Here is a 17,971-nt window from a genome sequence, read left to right on the forward strand (position 1 = left end):
AAAACCACATGTGGTTTCTCAAAAACCACATGTGTATTCTCAACTAGAAATAGCATCCATTAATATTTTGTCTTACTTAGTTCCACTGTATCACCATATGTGTAAGGACTCACTCTCCCTCTCTTGCTTACACACACACACACAAAATTTACAAATGAGAGTCATACAATATGCAAGCTTTGAAAAAAATCAGGATGCAGAATCAAACATTAAATAATGAATTTCTGGTTTAAAAAGGTACCGCAGACATCTACACCAATGGAACAGAAGAGACGGCCCAGAAATAAACTGTTGCACATACGTTCAAATGATTTTTGACAAAGGGTACCAAAACCACTTCCCCAGTGGGAAAGGAAAATCTTTTCAACAAACAATCCTGGGAAAACTGAATATCTATATGCAAAAAAAAAAATAAATAAACTTGGACCCTTATTTCATATAATATACAAAAGCTAACCTTAAATGTGTCAAAGATCTAAACATAAGAATGAAAACTATAAAACTCTTAGAAGAGAACATAGGGGTAGCTCTTCACGACTGTGGGTTTGACAAGGATTTTTTGGATATGACACCAAAAGCACAGGTAACATAAGAAAAAAATAGACAAATTGGGCTATATCAAAATTTTAAAACTCCTATACATCAAAGAAAAGAATCAACAGAGTGAAAGGGCAACCCACAGAATGGGAAAAATATTTGCAAATCATATACCTGATCAGGAGTTAATATCCAGAATATATAAAGAACTCCTGTGCACAAGAATAAGCAACCTGATTAAAAAATGGGCAAAATGGGGGGCCAGCTCCATGGCCGAGTGGTAAGTTTGCGCGCTCTGCTGCAGCGGCCCAGGGTTCGGATCCTGGGCGCGGACATGGCACCACTCATCAGGCCATGTTGAGGCAGCATCCCACATGCCACAACTAGAAGAACCCACAACTAAAATATACAACCATGCAGTACTGGGGGGATTTGGGGAGAAAAGAAAAAATAAAAAAGATTGGCAACAGTTGTTAGCTCAGGTGCCAATCTTTAAAAAAAAGAAAAATGGGTAAAAGATTTGACTAGACATTTTCCAAAGAAGATATACAAATGACCAATGAGCACATGCAAAGATGCTCAACATCCCTAATCATTAGGGAAATGCAAATCAAAACCACAATGAGATACCACTGCACACCCATTAGGATGGCCACTATTAAAAAAAAAAGGCAAGGAAGAAACTGAGAAAATACACGTGTTGGCAAAGACGTGGATAAATTGGAAAACATGTGCACCATTGGTGGGAATGTAAAATGATGCAGCCCCTATGGAAAAAGTTTCCACAAAATTTGAGGGTTTCTCAAAAAATTAAAAATAGAATTACTATATGATTTAGCAATTCCATCTCTGGGTACATATCCAAAAGAATTAAAAGCAGGGTCTCAAAGGGAGATACGCAAATGCACATTCATGCAGCATTATTCACAATAGTCAAAAGGTGGAAGCAACTCAAATGTCCATCGATAGGTGAATGGTGAACAAAATACGGTATATATACAACGGAATACTATTCAGCCTCAAAAAAGGACGGAAATTCTCACCATGTCACAACATAGATGAACTTTCAAGACATTATGCACAGTGAAGTCAGTCAGTCATAAAAAGACAAACACATAGGATTCCACTTATATGAAGTACGTAGAGTAGTCAAATTCATAGAAATAGGAAGTAGAATGTTCCTTGCCAGGGACTGGGGGGAAACAGAAGTAAAGTGTTATTGTTTAATGAGTAAAGGTTTCAGTTTGAAAAGAAAAAGAAAGTTCTGTGGGTGGATGGTGGTGGTGGTGGTTGCACAGCAATGTGAATGTACTTAATGCCACTGAACGCCATACCTAAAGACTTAAATGGCAAATTTCATGTCATGCACATTTTACTACAAATTTAAAATTTTTTAAAAAGTGTTTACTGTAGGGGCTGGCCCCGTGGCCGAGTGGTTAAGCTCGCGCGCTCCGCTGCAGGCAGCCCAGTGTTTCGTTAGTTCGAATCCTGGGCGCGGACATGGCACTGCTCATCAGACCACACTGAGGCAGCGTCCCACATGCCACAACTAGAAGAACCCACAACGAAGAATACACAACTATGTACCGGGGGGCTTTGGGGAGAAAAAGGAAAAAATAAAATCTTTAAAAAAAAAAAAAGTGTTTACTGTAATCCCTACAGCAACTGCATATAAATATTGTATATATTATAGATAAAAAGCCAATACACAATTAAAATGAAGTTCTAAAATATACTCAATTAACATTGAGTTAAGGAGGAACAGAGAAGAAATGGAGTGCACAAACAAAAGAAATCATAAAATTGCAGAACCATTTCAACCATACCAGTAATTACATTACCTGTAAATCCATGCATGAAACACTTCAACTCAATGGTAGAAACGGTTAGAATGGATGAAAAGACAAAACTCAACTGCATAGTATTAAAAATGCAATTTAAAAGCAAGACACAGATACACTGCAAGCAAAGGGATGGAAAAAGATATACCACGCAGACAGTTAGAAAACTCTGTGACCATCTTCCTATCAGACAAAGGTAATTTAAGACAAATGATAACACCACAGATAAAGATGGGCCTTTTGTAGTGTTAAAAGGGTTAATTCACCAGAGTCATGATAATCATAAATGTGTATGTGCCCAACAACAAAGCTTCAAAACACATGAAGCAAAAATTGAAAAACCTAAAAGGAAATTATAAGACCCTTCCCTCAGCAACTGATAGAACAATTAGACAAAAACATCAGTAAAGTCATCAAAGATTTGAGCACTGTCAACCACCTCGACTTAATGGACATTCACAGAGCAGATGTGCAACGTCTACTGAAGACTCATTCTCTTCTGTGAACACGTACGTTCACCAAGATAGACCACATTCCGGTCTGTAAAACAAGTTCAAATACATTTAAAAGGAGTGAAATCATATCACGTATGTTCTCTGATCTCAATAATAATAAACTGGAAATCAATAATGACACCCAGAAAGACTTCCAATGCAATTAAAACCACATCAAAATACCACCTCACACTCATTAGGATGGTTACTATCAAAAAAGAAAGAAAAAAAGGAGAGAAAGAAAAGTGTTGGTGAGGACGTGGAGAAATTAGAAGCCTTGTGCACTGCTGATGGCAATGTAAAACGATGCAGCTGCTATGGAAAACACTCTGGTGATTTCTCAAAAAATTAAAAATAGGATTACCATATGATTCAGCAATTCCACTTCTGGGTATATAAACAAAAGAAGTGAAAGCATGCACTCAAAGATATTTGTACACCCATGTTCACAGCAGCATTATTCACAACAGGCAAAGGTGGAAGTGACTGAAGTGTCTTCTGATGAATGAATGGATAAACAAAATGTAGTATATCCATACAATGGAATATTATTCACCTTAAAAAAGAAGGAAATTTTGACACATGCTACAACATGGATGAGCCTGGAGGACATTATGCTAAGTGAAATATGCCAATCAAAAAAGACAAATACTATAGGACCTGGAGTAGTCAAATTCAAAGAGAGGGAAAGTAGAATGTAGGTTGCTAGGCTGTGGGTGGAGGGGAGAAGCGGAAGTTGTTTAATGGGTATAGAGTTTCAGTTTTGCAAAATGAAAATAGTTCTGGAAATGGGTTGCACAACAAAGTGAATGTAGTCAGCACTACTGAAGTGTACAGTGAAAAATGGTTGATGGTAAATTTTATTTAATGTATATTTAAAATTTAAAAATTAAAAGAAATTAAAAAAATTTTTTAATCTAAATTTGAATTAAAAAAACTTTTTAAAGGTACCTGACAAGCTGTCCCTAATAGAACCTGTCAGTGTCCCACCAAATACCAGAGTCACAGAAAGGGGACAATACAGTGATTTGTGTCATGATCTCTGAGCTACAATTAACCAAGAAGAATGGGAGAAATGTGAATGGGGTCTGAGCATTAGGTAATCGTAATGTACTGATGTTAATGTTTTGATCTGAAGGTTGTATTGCAGTTAAGAGGGAGAATGTTCTCGTTTGTAGGGAGTACACACTAAAGTGTTCAGGAACGATGTTCATGTTAGCATCTAGTTTTCAAATCGTTCAGAAAAAAGTTTTTTATAGTTTTTGCAACTTTTCTGTAATTTTGAGAGTACTTTAAAATAAAGTTAAATTCAGAAAGTAAGACAGAAAAAAAACATGTTTTTGAGCTCAGTTCAACCGACTGTGTCCACACAAGGTAAAATGCAGCCGTCTTCCAACGGCTGGTCAAGCACCTGGTGACAGCTCAGCTCATGTGTCCCCAAAGCCCTCCCTTTCCCGGGCTGGGCCTCCTGAGTCCAAGCAACGTCAAGGCGCCTTTCACAAGGCTCTTCCCTCCTGTGTTTACTGGCTCTCTCACTGATTCTTTCCCTGAACATTTTATTACAAAAATTTTTACACACTCAGTAGAATTTACAGACATGCACAATGAACACTCACAAACAGTGAAATGCATATTTCTTAAGTGTGCCATTCAACGAGTTTACCAACTCACACGCGTGTGTAACCCAAATCCTTTATCTAGATCACAGAACACAGCATCGCCACAGGACACTCCCTCATGTGCTTCCTTCCAATTCATCTTTGGTAATCTGAATCCGCAACTCCATCCCAAAAGGCGGTTATTTCTCCATGGAATGAGTCTTCAGTAGATGTTGCATGTCTGCATGTCTGCTCTACGAATGTCAATTAAGCCAAGGCGGTTGACAGCGTTCAGCTCTCTCATGACTTTACTGAGCTGTATTCATCTAATTGTTCTGGTAGTTGCTGAGAAAGTTGTGCTGTGGTCTCCATTTAGTCCTGTAGAGTTTTGCTGCATGTATTTTGAAGTTCTATTATTAGGCACATACAGATTGATGATTATTACACCCTACTGGTGAATTAACCCTTTAACACTTCAAAAGGTCTCTCCTTATCTCTGGCAATATTCTTCGTCCTAAATCAACTTCATCTGCTGTGAAGATAGCCACAGAGTTTCCTTAGGCTTACTCTTTGGATGTTATATCTTTTCCCCATCCCTTTACTTGTGTCTTGCTTTTAAAGTGCATCTCTTATTGACAGTATATAGTTGAGTCTTGCTTTTTCATTCATTCTAACCATTTCTACTTTTGAATTATTCTGATGTGGAGTTAATATAATTACTGATAAGGCTGAAATAGATCGACAGTGTTACCATTTGTTTTCTGTTTGTCCAGTCTATTGTTTTCCCTGTTGCTCCTTCTCTGCAGAGTTTAATATTAATGAAATATTTTTTAGAATTCCATTTTAGTTGTGTGTCGGCTTTTTGTCTACACACGCTTACTTATTTCTTTAGCAGTTCCTACAGGGATTACATTACATACTTATAACTGTCTACAGTTTATTTAAGTTTTTACGGATAGATTTATAGACTACAACAAACTGCACAGATTAAGGAATAAAATTTGACGTATGAACGCATCTGTGAAAATTTCACCACAGTCAAGGTAACGACCAGGTCACCATCCCAATAGTTCCCTTTTGCCCCTTGGCAATCCTTCCTCCTGCCCTAACCCTTCTGGCCCCAGGCAACTACTCACCTGCTTTCTGACACTAGAGATTAGTTTGCATTTTCTAGAATTTCATATAAATGGAATCAGACAGTATGTACTCTTTTCTGTCTGGCTTCTTCACTCAAGATAATTATCTGGAAGTTCATCCATGTCCTCATGTGCATTAATACCCCATTTCCTTCCAACACTGAGTTGTCTTGCTGAATTAATAGTGTAATATTAATATAGAATGTTGGAGACTTGCAACATTCTAAGTCCATTCCTCACTGGCCTAATTCTTATTGTTATAGTTGTCCTAGGAATTATGTGGATATACTTTATAAACCCTAGAAACAATGTTATAATTTCGATAGTGTATAAGTTCAGAAAACTAAGGGGAAATAACAGTTCTTTACATTCGGCCACATTTTTGTATTTCTGATGATTCTTCTTCCTGAAGATCCACGTCTCCATTTGATTTCTTCTGTCTTCATCCTGAGATCTCCATTTAGCATTTTGTGTGGTACACGTCTGCTGGCTATAAAGTATCAACACTATTTCCAATATAACATTCTTATTCCTAATTCTCAAACCCTTTTCTCCCCATTTAGTCTTTGATTTTGTTAATGACCTGTGCCAGCTCTCAGGTTAGGAAACTAGAATCCACCTTGAACACTCTTCCCTCCCCTTACCAACCCATCGCATCACCTGCCCCTGCCCCGTGTTATCATGATCACCTGCCTCAGACCCACATCTGCTGCCACTTTGCTCTTTCAGGCTGACAGAACCTAACCACTCAACCTAACCACTAGGACACGTGTCAAATGCTCAGGCCATGTCTGAGTCGTGGAAATTAATAAAAGGAACCGTTAACTAAATTAGAGTCGGGAAGGCCTGTAGGGGGAGCTCTCACGCCCTATCATACCTTGTCAATGACTCCAAACAGGAAGAGACTTGAAGTAAAACCACCACATTGTTACCGAAGGAAGATCTCTCTCCAAACCTGGCAACAGCGCAGCCAATGAGAAGTGCCGCAGCCGGGCCAACCAGAAATGCTGCGGCCCAGCCGAGAAGCTCTTCGCTCCCTGAACTGCGACTTTCCCTCAATGGACTTGGGTTTAGAACAACCCCTACCTATTCTCCCTTTTTCCATTAAAGCAAGCTCCTCTCCTTTGTTTTCTGAATTTGCCTATGGTTCGCCATAGCAGGCACACTCTCAATGCAATTCTTTTGGCTAGTCCTGAATAAACTCCTTTTGAGGGTCAAATAATAGGCAATTTGACTTTTAAGTTGCCAGAGTTCACACTTTTAAACCACTACGCCCTGGGCAAACACCCATAAAAGTGCCGATTTGATCAGGTCCACCCAGTGAAAACCTGACCCCAGGCTCCAGGAGCCTATGGACCTGGGGAATTCCTCTGCATTACTTTTAGCTACCTCTCTGCTCACCTGCCTGTCATATTTCCCACCACTCACATTAAATACACTCTAGAAAGGATGAGGAAATCCTATCAGCTTTAGTCCAGGCATCTTAGAACCCAAGTCACCCTCTCACTCAGGGAAGGCATGGCTGGAGCCTGGGGAGCAACCCTGTGCAAGGGCCTGAGGAGCATCAGGGACAAAACGAGCCCCTTCCTTTCCTTAAGGCAGCTCCCGGTCACAGGGAGCCAAGGCAGAGACACAGGTAACCCCAAGGTCAACAAAGGTGGAAAGAGCTGGAGGGGCTGCTCAGGCAGAGGTGACAAATGCCATGGGTGGCAGGGACACTGGTGGACATAGAGGGAAGTGTCTGCATGGACAGGATTGCAGAGAAGAAAGGAGTCAAAGGAACAGGGTGGGGGGAGAGGACAAAACCAAGTCGGGTGGGGGAGACGCTTTCTAGGGCGTGGTCTCCTCTGCTTGAGGGACCGAGGGCACGGCTAGGGACGCGAGGCTGTGTCAGTCCACGGGGGTGTGTGTGTATGTCTGTGTGTGTATGTGTGTGAGAGAGAGAGAGAGAGTGAGTCAGAGAGGGACTAGAGAGAGTGCAGGGCTTGAGCAGCATGGTCAAAGGAGAGAGGGAAACTGCAAGCCAGGATGCGGTGTGTTCTCCCTCCCGATCGATGAGTCACTAGCTGGGGGCGCTCCTTCCCTTGCTCCTCCCCACAAATGACGCAAGAGTTAGAGTCCATAGCCAAGTTTGATCCTCAAACTCACGACTGTTTCCTCATCAAAAATTAACTCAAGCAATTTCCCCTTTCTTCCCTAGGTTAACACACCCCGAAAGCTGGCCTGTTTACCTTACACTATCAGATCTGTCCTCAGCGTCTTCCGAGGCCTGAGATCTGCTTCTGAGGTTTATGGGTTGTTGTTTTCTAACTGCAGTAAGAAATTAAATTGAAAGTCAAGTCACCTGGCTTCTAGTCAGGGCCAGGCACTAAACAGTGGCATGATCCTGGGACAGTCACTTTCCTTCCTCTCTAAACCTCATGCAACCATTTTTGAAATGACAGGCCACACTAAATGACCTCTCAGGGCCCGTCCAGCAGTGACCCTGGGCCGGTCGACTCCAGGCCTCATAGACGAGCACCAAATGCTCACCTGGGTCAGCGGTGGACCCAGTGACCCAACCCTTGGTGTCACTGCCCCTGGGGCTGCTCACCCACCTGCCTGCCCCTCCACCAAAGAGCTGGGTGACCTCCAGCAAGTCGCCGAATTAACCTGTGTCTCACACTGCTCATCAGAGAACAAAGATAATCACAGCTCCTACATAGTGGGGTTGTGAGAATGAAATGAGTTAATAAGTCTATAAAGTACGGGGACAGAGCTGGGCAAATGGTAAGTGTTGTATTTAAGCACAAGCTGTGTTAGTATAATCATTACCCTCAATGCCGATTTAATCAACACCGATCCTCCAACCAGCGATAGCACAACCCGAGGCCTCGCCTCTGTCCCAGCAAATTTGTGGAGGCCTCTCTGGAAGGTGGGGCGAGGTCTCACGCCTCCCTCACACTGCCTTCTTCATTATTTAGGTCCCTCGTCCCATCTCCTCCACCACACTGCAGCTCCCAGGCGCAGGATGAACACAGGTCATTTGTTCCCTCCCCGAGGGCCCCTAGGTTCCCACTCCTTGGGGGGTGAATAACAGCGTCCTCCCCTAGGAAACAAAGGAGGTGAGTCCAGAGACTGACAGCCTCAGCGTCCTGCCCAAGGAGAGTTTCCAGGCTGCAGCCCAGGGAGGGGAGCAACAGGAGCCCCGGGGCCTCTGTTGAGGAGATCCAGATAGGAGCTCCCAGAGGCCAAAGGCGGGGCAGAGAGCTGGAGAAGGAGAAGCTGCTCAGAGAGGGCCCTGGAGACGCGCAGAGGGGCCCATCCAGCATCTGGGTGAGTGCTGATCTGTGCACGCAGGAGAGGGACCTGCCCGGCTGAGAAGAGGCCCCTGGAAATCAGCAGGCTGGACAAGGACCGGGGTTCACCGGGGCTGGGAACTGTCCACGTGCCCATTCACCAGAGGGGACAGACCGCGTAAGAGGGGTGCTGTCTGGTTATCAGAAGTTTACCGTTAACTAACCCTTAAGAGGCAACTAAACTCCAATGACCTAATAGTGAAATTCTAGTTTAATGCTGAGATTGGCCCTATATCTTGCTTTTAAAAGTGGTCATTCCTGTTTTGCCCTCTTCCTCTCAGCTCCTCTCTACAGACTTGAGTCCCAGCCCGGACACGTTTCCTCTTTGAGCTGCAGTTTCTCATCTGTAAACTGTAATTACCTCCACTCCCCCAAAGGACCGAGGTGGTCGTCTGAAGCGTTGGCGCCCTGGGGTGTTAGGGTCAAGGCAGAGCCTCCCTCCCTTCCCCACTTGTCATGCACACATGAACAGGAAAGGCAGGAGGTGCTGTTCCCGGGCCAAAACGTAGCTGCTATTATAAAGGAGCTCAGGCCAAAATGCCAGAGACCATCCTACTGAATCTCGTTTCCTCCACGTTAAAGACACGTGAAAACCATGCCCAGCTCCCGGGCTTGTCAGGAAAACTACACAGGACAACAGATGCTCATGGCAGGACCGAATCTGCCCAACAGCACATGCTCGGTGCCTGTCTCTGCCCCGCTCCCCGACCCTGCCCTGGAAGGCGGAGCCCCCTTCTCTTCCATCCCTGGCTAAGGGAAAGTGGCCCAAGAACAGGGACAGAGGCCTTCTGAGCAGGGCCTGGGGCCACCAGCCACTGCAGCCACACAGATTGATAGGCTTCCCGCTCGCCCCTCAAATTGCACCTGTGCAAGGCCCTCAGCAGAGGGACAACAGAATCATCTGGACACACCAGGCCTGTGGCCCTGCAATGCCGTCACTGTCATCCCTTGATGTTTGGGTTCCTCTGCATTCCTCCATGACCCCCTCCAGCATCTCTCTCCCCCATGTCCTTCAGAAGCTCCTGCCTCCACCTCAGGGAGCCGACAGCAAGGTGCCAATCAAGCAGGTGGCAGCCACTGCTGGGCTGCACACCATGTGCCCTGTGACCCTCCCAGCACCACAGTGACCGACCCCACCCTGAGGATGTGATTTGTCCTCCCACAGGCGCCCTCACGGCTCTCAGTGGTTTACAAAGGGCCCTGCAGACTTTCATCGCCTCCCCATTTCACACTTGGGGAAGCGGGGGCCACACCAGGGTCCCAAAGCTGGAAAGGAGCAGAGCAGGCCCGCTGTCTCCAGCTCCAACATCAGGACTCACAAGCCTGAGTGAGCTTCCGAGCCGCTGAGCCTCACAGTTCCTACTTTGATAGGTGGAAGCCCGCGCGGAAGACCTGGAACGGAAATGGGGCCGTGCCAGCACTGCAGACAAGGACCGGGGCCAGGAAGGAGCTCAGCACTGGGCCCCGTGACGTCCCCCTTCAACAGCCCGAGGACACGGGCCCCATCACGTTACAGGCAGGGCTGGGGCAGCAACTGGCCCCAGGTGACACAGTTCAAGGGCAGAACTGGGATTCCAGTCCCCCTGCCACCCTCCCCTGCTGCCTAATCTGGGTCTCCTGGTCATCGGCCCCGAGTCTCGGAAAGCTGATGGAGCCTTGAAATCTCTCAGAGCACCGAGGAATCAAAACCATGACTCTGTGGCCCACCGCTTTCTACTTCTTGACGAGCAAAGAATTACAGCCGAGTGGAGCAAGGGTGTAAGGAGCCAGGAGCGCTTGTGGACTCGGTGGGAGTGTAAATGGTGCAGCCTGCTTTCGGAGGACAGTTGGTCAATATCTGAACAAAAGCATAAAATAATCTAACTGACTGACACAGCAATTCCACTTCTAAGGGGCCACCCAACAGTGCACATGGATATATGGCACACACAAGGGTGTGCACCACAGTGCTGCTGGAATTAGCCAAGACAAACGGGATATTATCTAAAAAGATATTCACAGGAGACAAGAGAAATAAACTAGCTCACCTAATGTCTGCTTTATCCATACAATAAAATATTAATTCTGTTGCTAAAAGAATAAGATAAATGTGCATGTACTGACATAAAACATATAATGGAATTTGTTATTAGCTCCGGATTTAACAAAAGGGATCATGACTGTAAATGCATAAAAAAAGGGCAAGAGTTGAGACGGGTTGAGAAGAGGAGTTTGGGATGTCAGAGGCTTAGGTCTCACGTTGCCCAGAGCATGAAATTCAGATTTTTGACCTCCTCCACACAGGTATCCCTACATTCACCCAGAGACACCCGGCCTGACTAAAGAAGCCGTTCATGACGCAGCGTTAAACATAACTTTGTTAAAAATAAATTCCGTAATTTTTGTGATTATAAATATGATTGCTTCTCTGAATTTTAAATTTGTTAAATGAAAATATTTAAAATTTCATGATATCTGTAATGTCGATTTGGCATTTAATTTTTCTTTTTAAACATATAAGGAACGTGAGAAGCGTGACGAGCCAGAGTTTCATCAGCCGTGCCCGGAATACACGCTGCCTCCCGCGCGCCCGTTCGGGATGCGCACTGCTAGCTCGCGTTTGGGAAGCTACACACCCCTTCTTCCTCGCGGAGTGAGGGCGGCTCGTACTGAGCCTTTTCCGCGCCGCTTTTCCGTTTGCCGGAAAGCGACTAGAAGAAAGCCGGGAAAGCGCGCCCCGCGGACATCCGGGCTCAGAACTGAAACGTGGGGCAGGCAGCAGAGTCAGACTTCGCGGGCTACTGTTTCACCGACTTGAGATAACTACGTTTTAGAATTTAAATCTGAGTGAAAAAAGTAAAAAGAAAGAAAGAAAAGAAAGCCAATATCTCTATCGCTCCCTGCGCTTGCTCGGGAGTTTCCAACTTGACCCTGGTCCCTCCACTATTCTGGAATTCACCCCTGGGACCGCCCGCCGTGGCCAGCCCGGCCAAGGACCCGCAGGCGGAGCGCGGGCTCTTCGCCCTCTCGGTCCAGGTCGGCGCCGCCGGGCCGGGGACCCCCTTCTTCTCCGGACTCTGCCCACTGTTCGATCTGCCTGGACATGTCCCGGCCGCTGGTGACCCGGGCAGGCACCTGGCCGCGTCCCCTCCCCCTGCTCCCTCCCGGCCACCAGGCGAGCCTTCCCGAGCCAGGAACCCCGGCGGCGACTCACCAGCAGCAGGGTACCCAAGACGAAGATAAGGGTCCTGGGGCCCGGCGCCGGCCTGGGACCTGGCGCGCACCCTGCCGGGGCGCCCGAGGCGGCCAGGGCGCTGGGTCCCCGCTGCCCCGCGGGGTTAGGGAGCGCTCCGAGTTCTGGGCGCCGCTGGGTGACACCCGGCAGAGTCATCAGGAATTAATCCGTGTGTTCCCGGAGCGCTGGAGGACGCGGCGCGTTCAGCAGCTCCGCTGGGGAACTGTGGAGGCGGCTTTGGTACCTTTGCCTTTCACCAGTGGGAGGGGCGAATCGGAGCCAGTAAGCAAGCCTGCCCGCAGGTTGGCAAGACTCGTGACTACAGTGACGTGACTACAGTGGCATGTAGTTACGTCCAAGCTCTGGTTCCTGGATGGAGGGCGGCGCCACATCGAAAGAGTTTAAAACTAGGAAGTTTGTTAGACATTTCTAACACCTTATTATTGATTACGTTATGACAGAGTGAAGTCTTGGCTTCCTGGTCTGACATTTAAGACCCTGCTATTGGCTGACCTGTACCAGCCTTTCCATCCATTTCTTTCACTCTCCTTGTACATGAAGACCTCCTCCCGGACCTCCAGTCACCCTGGTAGCTATTGTTTGTCATTCTAAGGAAATCGCTTTTTATCATATTCCTTGTGTCCCAGGCCTCACTCTTTTTTTTCTTTTTGACACTTGTCTTTCCGAAGAAAAAGCCCGAGGCTAACAATGCACTGGCAAGCAATTGTCAGACTGTTGACAATAAGGAAAAGAAACAGGATGAGTGTCTAAAGGCAGCGATCCATCCAAGCTTAAAGTACTAAAAGGAAGGAGCTGACCGCAAAAGAGTCATTGCACACATTGTCTTGTCCTCAGTGGCATTTGATACGTGGTAAGTCAAAGCAGCAGCAGCCACGTCCAAACTACCTCGAAGGTCAGGTTGGGTCTCTGCTACATTTTAGCGATTCTAAACATGAGGTAATAGGAATATTTCCCTTCCCTTTAAAAAAAACTATTTATTTTTATTGAGATATAATTTACATGTAACATTATATTTGTTTCAGGTGTATCACGTGATTCAATATTGTATATATTGCAAAATGATCACCACAATAAGTCTATTTAATATCTATCACCACACATAGTTAACAAATTGTTTTTTTCTTGTGATGAGAATTTTTAAGATCTACTCTTTCAGCAACTTTCAAATACCCCATACAGTAACTATAGTCACCATGTTGTACATGACATCCCCAGGGCTTATTTCGTTTATAACTGAAAGTTTATACCTTGCCCTTGAAGGGAGTGTCCTGTTTTATGTTCTCCACCATCCTTATTGCAATTACCTTCAGGTTTCATTCTTTATTCCATCTCATCCAAAAGATTTCTTCTTTCTTGGAAATGTACTAGCTGTTCTCTACTGCTCACTTGACACACCATGTCTTCCCTTCCATTTTCTTTTCTTTTTTTGCATACTGTATATGTTGTGACAACGATTCTGTTAACATAATTTTCGTATCCCCTTCTTTTTTTTTTACTTCAAATATCTCTTTGTTTTCCACATTGTGTCTTACATCCATGGGCTAACACAAAGAATTTGCTCAATAATTGTAGATCTTGATCTTAGGGAGACATAAGCTTGTCCCAATACCTTTTTTTCCTTACTGGGACTATGTAAGCTTTCCAAATGACTGTTATTTCTAATTATTGAGGTCCTTGATGAAGATGGCCAGAGTGGGGGGTGGTGCAAAGGGGAGGCAGGGACAAGGACAAGCCAGAAGAGCCAACTTCCTACTTGTGTCTTCCTTTGGTTCCTCTTTTAGGCTATTTATATTTGAATATTAGCCTTGCAGAAAGTGAGGGTCGATAGAAACCATCACTTATTGTCAAAGTTCCCTAACTTTTCTCCTGTTTGAGAAAAGTCTCTGATCATTTTATGACTAATCTCTGAGCTACTTCCTACCTGGCAACCTGGCGGCCCAAAGGAGGGTTAGAGAGGACTACCCAGAGCCTTTCCCTCTGGCCACAGCTGACTGGTATTGGGCAGAAATCCCTTTCACCCTCCCTCTTGCACAAGAAAATGATGATAATTGGTGCTGCCACAGATAGGAATTGAGGCTTCTTGAAAATCCAGAGTTGGCTTTGTTATTGTCACCTTCCTGATCGGTGACCTTACATGGTGGGCCACAGCCTGAGGACCCGCTGTCAGGGCATCTAGATGGAGCAGGACAGCTCTGTCCTCACAGTCAAAAGGAGTTCTCAGTGTTCACAGTGACAGTGGGTAGTGTCCAGGACCCTCGGTGGCACTGTTTGTGTTTCTCAAGCATGTTCAAAATGTCAACGCCTCAATCTATGAAGCAAACAGTACCTGCCGTAGACGTAGGGATCCAGTTTTATTGGATTCCTGGTATTCACCTGACACTGATTTAGCTACTTTACATTCATTGTCTTATTCAGTTCTCAGAACAGTTCTTTGAGGAGGTATTAGCAGCCCATTATTGCAGATGAGGAAAGCTGAGGCCCTGACAGGTGATGCAGCTCGCTCAGGTGAGGTCCCTGCATTTAAATAATGGAACTGACTCTAAATCCTGCCTTTCCTCTCCACTGTGGTGATTTGCTGAGGTTTGCCCAGAGGACGTGGACCAGGCTGCATACATTTACAGAAGATACTGTACCCTCTGTGTGGGAGGTACCCAATCTTGTTTCATTGCCTTATTCACCAAGAGAACCTTGCCCACTGCCTGGCTCAAAGCAGATGCTTGTAAATGTTGGCTGCACAAGTGAATGAATAAAAGACGGACCACATGACTCCCATTGCTCAGAACACACAAGAGAGTAGAAGGTCATCCCTTTTGTGTATTCTCTACTTCTTGGGCAGTCCTACCAGGGTCTCTCTCCCACAGGTTTCTGCCTGCTGTGGTTCTAGGAGGATTACAAACACCATCTTAAATTGAGATTAATGAAAGCAAAGGCCATTTGTGCAATCATAACAATGAGGAGCAGTTTCATTACTGTCAAACAGGTAGGAAGAATTGAGATCTTTTCAATATTTTTCTTTCAAAAAAGATACTTCAATTCAAGTATTTTATTATAATTCAATTGACATTTGTGATTTTCTTCAGATAAACTATTCTTATTTCTTATCAAGGCTATTTCTTTGTATTTTATAACCCTTATGAATTTGATTCTCTTGTAAATATATTTTTAACTGGTTCTTTCTACTAAGCGTTTTGAATATTCATCCAGATATACGTTTACTTTATTTACTGTAGTTTAGACCTAACGGTTTTTAAAGTATGCAATCACGTCTAAAATAGTGATTACTTTCTCTACTCCCTTCCAAGAGTCTTGCCTTTTATTTTTGGTTCTTGTTGTATAGGCTAGAACTTTGAGTACAAGGTTCAATGGTGGTGAGAGAAGGTAGGCATTTTGGTCTTGATTTGGTTTTATTGGGAAGGCCTAAAGGCCTTTCACCATTAGTAATGACATTTGCTCTTGTTTCCCTATAGAAATTCTTCTTATTATATATCCTCCTATTCTGATCTGTTTTAAGAATGAGAATAGGTGTTTAATTTTGCCAAAACCTTTTCAGCCTCCATTAAGACAATAATGCTTTTTTATTTAGACTGTTGATATAGTACATTATTATTAATCAGAACACAGTCTCATTCTTGGAATAAGCCCTTACTTTAGATTTTCCAAAGTACTCTTATATATATTCTTCCATTGAGTTTCATAAAAGTCTGTGAGGAAGTAACTGTCTCTTGTGGGGGTGGCAGAGAATTGACTGGAAGGGTGGAAGGGGACTTTCTGGGGTGTTAGAAATTTTCTGTCTTGATTGAGTAATAGTTGCATGCAAGTACACAGTTGTCAAAGTTGAAATGGAATACTCAAGAAGTGAGCAGATTACTGCACATAATTTATGCCTCAATGAGCAAATAGGTACACAGAGACCATGAGCTACACAGAGTGGGAGGTTTTTCTCCATGTTCATAGAGACTCAAGAGGGGAAGTGGCATGGCCCCGTTCACACAGCTAGCTGGTTGTCAGGATCAGCACTGGAATCCAGAACTCCTGAGTCAGACCGAGGACCTTCTCTACTGTATTTTACAGGAACAGGCAAAAGATGAGATGAATGAATGAATTACAATTAATGTCATTGGTTTCTTTTTAACTTTTAAAAAGATACAGCCTTTAGAAAATATAAACTTATATTCCTGACTTGCCTTGTATTTCTATGAATGGTGGTGTGCTGTGCATTCCACGCGCATCTCATTTAATCCCCAGTACAGTCCCAAGACTTGTATGATTTGCTCTGTTGTACAGGTTAAATTCTTGCTCAGAGTCTGTTTGCCCTCTAGCTCTGCCATGTTATTGGAGGGAAGGCTGAGCTGAGTATAACGCCAGGAATCTTCCTGCCCTCAAGCCCTTGCCGCTTCCATAGATACACATATGGCAGCCCTGGTGCAGCCCGAGCAGATTCCCTCCTCTGAGGTCCTTTTCCACCCAGTCTGTCCAATCCTCTGGCTAGTACCACTTACTGCTTTCTCTCTTTGTAACATCCATCTCCCCTCCCCAGGAGGGCTCTCAGCCCTCCCGTAGGGCAGGATTCTCTGTTGACCTTGACTCCCCGCAGTGCCTTGGGCCCAAGTGAGGCCCAGGCAGTGTGGCCTGATTCTCAGCTGATGGGAAGCTGGGAAGGGAGGCAGAGCAGCAGGCTCACCAGTATAGGGAGCTCATCAGGTTCTACATTTGGGTTCTAGGCCTGATTTAGGGCCCTGTACTCTTTCTGAAGGGTGTCCCAACTCACGTGACTATCTGTGTATCTTTCCCACCGTCCAGCCCTGATGCTGTTCTTTGCTTACTTTCCAAGCATTGAGCCCTTTAATTCCTGGAACCCACCCATGTGGCTGAGGGGCCTTGCTAGCAATGAGATCCATGTGGCTGGAGCATGAGCCATGGGCCCACAGGATGCCTTGTATGAAACGCTCCTAAGTGGCTCAGCAAAGCACTCTGCTGGATGCCATGGAAATGTTAGAGGAAAGAAACGTAAAGAAGACAATTCAGGACCACCTGTTGCCTCTGTAAAGTTCATCTATCAATAAAGGGGAGCCTTCTCTGCTGTATTGAGGGACTGAAAAAAATCTCTTTAGGAAACCAGAAGTTCCCTCATAGGTGTTAATATATAATACTTATTGATTTATGATTACTATTAAATAAACACTAGAAAAGAAATATTGCCTACATGAGGCCCCTGTATTAAGTTACCTCTTTTGTCCTTAAACTGGGCAGTTTACTTGGGTCTCTGTGTGTTTCTTTATCTGTTAAAAGTCTTTTTGGGGATTAGTGCAATTAGGGCAGGATGGAAGGGTGAATGAGACTTCAGGTAATCAATAGGTTTTATTTCGTATGCTACTTCTGATGAATGTGAGTAGTTGTGCAGGGTACCATGCTCAGATCAAGGCCCCATGTTAGTTACATATTGCTGCATAAAAAAGTCCTCTGGAATGGTAACATCAGCACAATTGTAGACCAAGATGCTCCAGTCCTCATTCTCCCACAGAAACACCCAGTAAATAACAACATGCTGACCAAAGTAGTTTTGTGGGGATTCGAGAAGTCAGCTAATGATGTGTAGCAACCAAGCAAGTGCCCAACCAAGTGAAAGTCAGACACAAAGCTGTAGGAAATTTCATGGCATTTTTCTTGTCCATATCCCATCCCTTCAGTAGGAAATCTCCCAATTCCTGGTTCCTCCCTCAGGCTGGAAGGAAATGTGTGGAACTTGTTTGCAAAGTTGTGGCTTGTCTGAGGGCTGCCTGAAGGACTCGTGT

The 17,971-nt window shown here is 44.7% G+C and overlaps 1 protein-coding gene across 2 annotated transcripts in view; it reads right to left on the reverse strand.

Moving 5' to 3' along the window:
• The window catches only part of LOC100057812 (tumor necrosis factor receptor superfamily member 10A), a 55,559-nt gene extending 43,078 nt beyond the window's left edge, over window positions 1–12,481 (reverse strand). The window contains exon 1 of one of the 2 annotated variants that reach the window (XM_005607681.4): window positions 12,138–12,481. In XM_005607681.4, coding sequence (XP_005607738.3) covers window positions 12,138–12,314 — 177 coding nt within the window. In that variant the 5' untranslated portion in view covers window positions 12,315–12,481. The remainder of the gene's footprint in view (window positions 1–12,137) is intronic. The other variant, XM_014737745.3, reaches the window with a different exon arrangement.
• Between the last annotated feature and the right edge of the window lie 5,490 nt (window positions 12,482–17,971).

The sequence above is a fragment of the Equus caballus genome, chromosome 2, assembly GCF_041296265.1.
Source record: "Equus caballus isolate H_3958 breed thoroughbred chromosome 2, TB-T2T, whole genome shotgun sequence".
In the NCBI taxonomy this organism is placed as follows: Eukaryota; Metazoa; Chordata; class Mammalia; order Perissodactyla; family Equidae; genus Equus; species Equus caballus.